The following is a 6,219-nucleotide window of genomic DNA, read 5'->3' as shown; positions in this document are numbered from 1 at the left end:
CAGCCCAGGAAGGGGCCCCCAGGTAGAGGCCTCTGCTGCAACAGAGGTGGGGGCCCTACCAGGGCCCCGGTTATGGCAGAACCTGCAGCTATCACACAAGCCACATGCGGGCCACACTGAGGCATCTTTATTTCTCTGGGTCACACAGAGCTTGGGCCTGGGAGCATCTTCTGCATGGGGGCTGCAGCTGCCAAGGGAGCGGCTGAGACCAGACCAAGCACTCGGGTGGGCCTCAGTGCAGGTTGGGATGTGCCCGGTGGAGTAAGGTGTGAGAACCCCCAGCCTCACTCTCTGCCTGGTCCTGAAGCAGACAGCAGCAGGCTGGCCCAGCCTCCCCTTTATGAGACTATCCTAGATGAAGGGTGACAGGCAGCTGGGGTCCACCTGGTCTCTCCTCAGCAGGGGGAACCCCCTGCGGGCAGCTGGGAAGGCAGTGGCCAAAGGTCAAGAAGATGAACTCTGCCCAGACTTCTGCTGCCTGTGGCTATGGTGGGACAGGGCTGCCTTTCTGATCACACTGGGCAGCAGGCAACTGCCAGGGACCTCCTAGCCCCAGGGCTGCCTTCCCTGCCCAGCAGCCCCTCTGCTGCAGCTTCCGGATGAGTTCCAGCAGGTTCATCTGCAGCATCAGCTCCTGGGATATGGAGGGGCCCCATGAAGGCCAGAGTGACCCCCAGGCCCCTTTCATCCCGGCCCAAGGGTGCCAGGCAGTGAGCCCACGGGGCGACCATCCTGTGAAGCCTGGTCATGGCCTGCCACGACAGGGTGGAATCTGAGCTTCTGCCCCCAGCAGGGCCACTCGGAATCTGAGCCTCTGCCCCCAGCAGGGCCACTTGGAATGGCATGTGGGAGGGGAGCAGAAGAGGGCCCTGTGGGGCACAGCAGGCCTGGGGAGGGTGGGCAGTGCCCATGGCTGGCTGGCTCACCTCCCTGTAGGGAATGGGCCTGGCCTCCATGCTGGGAATGGCACAGAAATCCTTTCCAGAGCCTCAATCCTTCCACTTCACCCCCTATACCCTGAGCCTGGCTCCCCAGGGACCAGCAGTGAAATCCCAGATGGAATGGGGCCCAGGGGCCCAGGGGCACTCGGGCTAGGGCAGAGCAGGCCCAGGCACTGACCTGTGGGTTGGTGGTCACGTAGAAGCCAGCCACCCCCGCCTTCTCCAGTGTGCTCTGCTGGTCAGCCACCTTCCGGTCCAGCTCCAGGACGATCTTCCGGTCCATCGCCCGCTGCTCCTCACGGATCCGGTGCTCCACCGCCTGCCGTGGGGCCGGGGGCGGCGGGGGAGGTGAGGGCAGCTCAAACACATGCTCCTGCTGCCGTCCCCAACAGCACCAGCTCTGACACCACCAATGCATCCTCACCACACCCAGGCCTCTCCTCGGCCATGTGAACCCCTGAAGGGGGCCCCAAGGGGCTTCCACAAATGCTTTGACTTGGGACTGCTTTGGGACCACACACACGTCTCCGCAGGCACACCCTGCCCCATGACTTGTTGGTTACATGCCGGTCTCTGGTTGTCCCTGTGCTCCCGGGGAGAAGGATGGGCCCCTTCCTGGCTGGCCCCATCACCCCACCATTGCCTTTGTACCCCCCGAGGCCACCTGCTCTGCGGAGACCCCAACCCATGAGGGGCACTAATGGACTCCAGGGGAGCACTGGTGGGTTCTCACCCTCCACCCAGTCCCAGCACACCTGGCACCCTCAGCGAGGAGCCACCTGGTGGGACTCACTAGGCCTCCAGTGTCCCACTCAGGCCCAGGGTAGCCACCCACACCTGAGCCCCCCACACCCCTTCAGCTCAGCCCAGTCAGCAGAGCCAGGTGGTGCCCACAGGAGAGCTGGGCCGGCCACCCTGCCTGTGCCCCCAGTACCTCTAGTTCTCGCTGCTGAGCCGCCTGAAGCACAGGCAGGTTATGGGGCCGGCAGGCCTGCTGGGCTTCCTGGTGCTTCTGCCGCAGCGCCTGCCTGAGCACTGGGAGGGATGAGAGCCCGTCAGCAGGCGGTGGGACTTGGCAGCAGCCCTCACCCATGGGCACCTGCCTTACCAACCCAGCAGAGCAGCCAGGCCAAAGGGGTGTCTGCACTGGGGAGGATGCCAGCCTCCTCCATCCTCCCACCCCACTGTCACGGCAAGTCTCCAGGGGATTCCAGAAGGTGCGGGGCACTGAAAGGGAGTGGGGGTGGGGAAGACTGGCCAGGTGGGGCCAAAGCTGCAGCCCCAGACCCAGGGCAGCTGGAGGAAGCAGGCGGGAGGGAGGCTGCAGTCTGAGGGCTTCAGGGCCCCCATGGCCACAGGCCATAGGACATCTACTCAAGTGTTGGAGACCACCTCAGGCAAAGGCATGGGAAAGGAGCAGGAGGAGCGGGGTCGCTGACCCTGAGCGTGGGGCCTCTGCCTACCAGGTGTGTGGTTGGCCCCTCCACCCTTGGTGTTGCCCTTCAGGGTGGGCAGCCCCCTCCCCCATTTGCAGCTGCCAGCCCCTACACAGCACCAGAGGGAGAAGGGTGAGCTGACCTGGGAGGCCCAAGTTTGGGATGAACCTGGGGTGTCATAAGCCTGTGAGGCTCTGGGCCAGGGAGTCTGTGTGGCTTTGAGGGGCTCACCCTCGGCCACCAAGCAAAGCTCCACGGTCCCTGCTAAACTGTGCACAAACACAGATGTGCAAACTCTAGTCTGAAGGGAGTGTACAGAGGAAGCGATCATGGGACATAAACCATCATGGCAAAATGGAACATGGAGCACCCCGCAGCTGGCTCCAGTGCATTAAGTGCCAAATGGCTACAGTTCCCCAGGAAGGAGGGGTCCCTGGCCACAACAAAACGTGAAATCCAACACTCTGTTCCTGGGAAGAGCCCTGATGTTGCAGCTCTTCTCTGGTGGCAAGTCTCCAGGGAACTCCACGGCCCCTGAGGCTCCCCTGCAGGTAGCCTGGCTCCGGCTGTGCCTACAGCCTTCCCCAATCTCCTGTTTCTTGGCATTCTGTACACACCTCGATGATGGTATTTACCAAAAGCCCCCCTCAAGACAGCTCCATAACACAGGGAAGCAGGGAAATGTCATCTTCTTCACTCTACTGATCAAACATTGCTACAAGTGCCAGGTCCACTACGAGATTCCACTAGATAGGCAACCAAAAGGCAAGAAGAGAGCCACGCCGGCTGCCTGGGCAGAAGGGGCCTGGCCTTAGACACGACCGGGAACACAAAGGAGGCAGGAGCAGCCAGTCGCCCCTGCCAAATCAGCAGGAGAAGCAGAAAGTCAACGCAGGCATGCCTGCTGCTGGTGGAACCAGGGCCTGGCCCAAACCTTCTGAAGCACAAACAGCATTGGGCCCAGGCAGTTACTGAAACTCCCCATCCTGCTAGAAAGAACTACAACTCTGTGGAAAAATGGCCGATTCCAGGACTGAGACACGGAGAAAACAAGAAAAGATGAGCCTGAACACGTACCTGAACCAGAAAGCAAGAAAGTGCTCACAGAATGATGGGGCGGCATCTAAAGGTGCCTGGAGCGCCCCCAACTGGCCACACATGGCACAGTCTGAGCATTAAGGAATAATGAGCCATGCGCTTGGGATTAGTAAACTGCATGCATCTTACAGCTCAATAAAATTTTTAAAAAGACAGTCGCCCAGACATTTAGGGGAAGAAGTAATGCCAATTCTACACAAACTCTTCTGGAAAACTGAAGAGCAGAGAACACTTCGAAACTCATCCTATAAGGCTGGCAAAAACCCTGATACCCAAACCAGGTATTACATGAAAACTATAGACCACAGTTTATCATGAACATAGACAAAAAAATTCTTAACAAGATTTTAGCAAATCAAATCCAGCGTACATAAAAAGGATACTACAGCACGACCCAGTAGGATGGAATTCAAGTGACTGTAATTCACTGTAGTAATAAAAAATGATTCACCATGTGATCATCTCAAGAGCTGCCAAAAAGGGAACTGCCAAAATCCAACATCCATTCTTGATAGAAACACACCAATCCTGGAGCAGATGGACACTGCCTGCCTTCTGGGGAAGGGGGCCTTGCACCGCTAGGAGGAATTTTTGCCACATTAAACCTGCCTCTAATCAGGCTCCTACCAGCAGTCCAGTGTACAGTAAACCCAGAGAGTGGAGAAGCAGGTTAAATGCACGAGGAAGCATTTCCTCTGATAGATCCAGAGCAGGGCATTCTAATTATAGAATTAGACTCTATAAAAAGTCAATGCCACAATAAATGTTGGGGACTGTTTCAGAAGCAAAGAGACCAAAGTAACCAACTGTAGTACATGAACTTGGACTGGATCCTTACTTATAAAGCAACAATTTGCCACAAGTTAGGTACCATGATGTGGCCGTGCACTGAAAGTCAGGAGACACCCGGAACAGTTAATTTCTCAGGGGGCTACCTTCTGCAGCTGTGTAGGAGACCGCTCTTGTTCTAGAGCACTTGCTCCCAATCCAAGGCCAAGGTTGACCCCACCACCCAGGTTGTCTGGAGGCATTCTTGGTTTTGAGGACTAGGGAGGGTACCCCTGCCATCCTGCAATGCGCAAGACAGCATCTCACCATAAAGACTTACCCAGCCACAAATGTCAACATGGCTGGGTTGAAAATCCTGGTCTCCAGGAATGCTGAAGACTCTTGGTGAATGCTATGCTGTCACATGTATGTATTTTGGGATGTCAAGAACTAGAGCAAAATGTTAACTACTGAACTTTCGGTGGAGAGCACAAGCGTATGCACTACACTGTCTTTTCAGTTTTTCCAAATGTTTGAACTTTTAAAATAAGAAGTTTGGGAAAAATAAAACAGCAAAGGTGGAAATCTGATGGTGCAGGGGGACCTGCCCTATATAATTTGCAGGAAAGGGCTCCGAAGCCCAGGAAGCATGCAGCTCAAGTGGGAAGCTCTTCTGGTTTGGGAGGGCGCCACAGGAGACAGTGCTTAGGAATTTGATGTGCAACTAGAATGAGGCCCTGCAAGCCTGAGAGGGAACTGACCCTGAAGGGCGCGCACAGCTGTCAACAGACCTCCAACTACCCAAGGGCGCTGCTCAGCTGTCAACAGAACTCCAATTACCGGAGGGCAACGCAGTCAGATCTACCACCAGAGTCAGCCTGCCGGCCAACCAAGCACGGAGGCCTAGGGCCATCAGGCCTGGAAGGGGGTGGGGCACAGGGAAGCCCGAACAGGGAGTTTCTGCTAAGAAGGGGGTGGGCTGCGCAACTGAAAACAAAACTCGTTGGACACATTGGTCACCAAAAAGGCGCTGTCTCAGTCTCTGCGCCCGTTGATTTTGTCAATCTTAGAGACCTCTTCCGAACACTCCCAAGGAAGGAGCCGAGCTGCACAGATACCAAGAGCTGCCCGGAGGCGCCGACCCGGAGGAGGCGGCACCTCATCCCGCTGCCCCCGCGCACCTCGATGCTCGTTCTGTAGGCGCAGGCGCTGGTTGTACAGGCTCTTTTCGGTGAGGTGCTGGATTTCCAGTAGCCCCTGCACGATTTCGAACACGGTGCCGTCGAGAAGCGCCAGGGCCAGGTCGCTGAGCGTGGTGTAGGACAAGCGCTGCTGGAAAGAGCTGCGGGTAGGGGGGCGCGGTGAGCCCCGGCGGGACACGATGCGGCCTCGGCAGGCCGCCGCCCGCCCCGCCCGCGTACCTGGGCAACTCCTTCACCAGGCTCTGTAGCGCCGACAGCAACTGGTAGTGTCGCTCCTGCTGCCGGGCACCGTCCGCCACCTCCTCCAAGGCGCCCGCGTAGCGCTCCATGGCGCGGACGCCCGCTAGCCGCCGGCTGCAGCGACGAGCGCCCCCAGCTTCACGACATCCCGAGCGCGGCGCGTCCCACCCCTTTTATGACAGTCCCTAGCGCAGCGCGCGCCGCCCGTCTTAGGACAGTCCCCGATCGCGGCGCGCCTCGCGCCTTCCCCGCCCCACCACGCGCCCCGCCCCTTGCGTCATTCAGAAGGAGACGCGCCCCGTCCCCCGTGGTGGCTGCAAGGAGGGTTTCGCTCAGCTGAGGCTCGTACCTTCCTGCTCCCCGGGCCACTTTAGAGGCGAGACTCCGTCGCCTGGATATCGCAGGACCATGTAGAATCCCACCGGCCCTTGCTGAGTCATTGCGGGCTGAGGTCCGGGCTCCGCGCCGCGCGCCTGCGAGGTGGACTGTCCCGATCACCAGCCTTCCTAGAGGGAGGGGTCTCGGGCCAGAGCC

At 58.5% G+C, this 6,219-nt stretch overlaps 1 protein-coding gene across 1 annotated transcript; it reads right to left on the bottom strand.

Annotated features, from left to right (window-relative positions):
* Positions 1-105: 105 nt before the first annotated feature.
* On the bottom strand, positions 106-5,896 carry DGCR6 (DiGeorge syndrome critical region gene 6). The gene is made up of 5 exons (XM_016939688.3): positions 5,665-5,896; positions 5,425-5,585; positions 1,876-1,976; positions 1,120-1,260; positions 106-634 (listed from the first exon to the last, which is right to left on the bottom strand). The coding sequence occupies exons 1-5, from the start codon at positions 5,772-5,774 to the stop codon at positions 485-487; spliced, it is 663 nt and encodes a 220-aa protein (XP_016795177.1). The 5' UTR covers positions 5,775-5,896; the 3' UTR covers positions 106-484.
* Positions 5,897-6,219: the final 323 nt, after the last annotated feature.

Source organism: Pan troglodytes, chromosome 23 (genome assembly GCF_028858775.2).
Source record: "Pan troglodytes isolate AG18354 chromosome 23, NHGRI_mPanTro3-v2.0_pri, whole genome shotgun sequence".
NCBI classification, from domain to species: domain Eukaryota; kingdom Metazoa; phylum Chordata; class Mammalia; order Primates; family Hominidae; genus Pan; species Pan troglodytes.
Note: the sequence above shows the minus strand (reverse complement) of the source record. Positions and strands in the feature narration are given on the sequence as shown.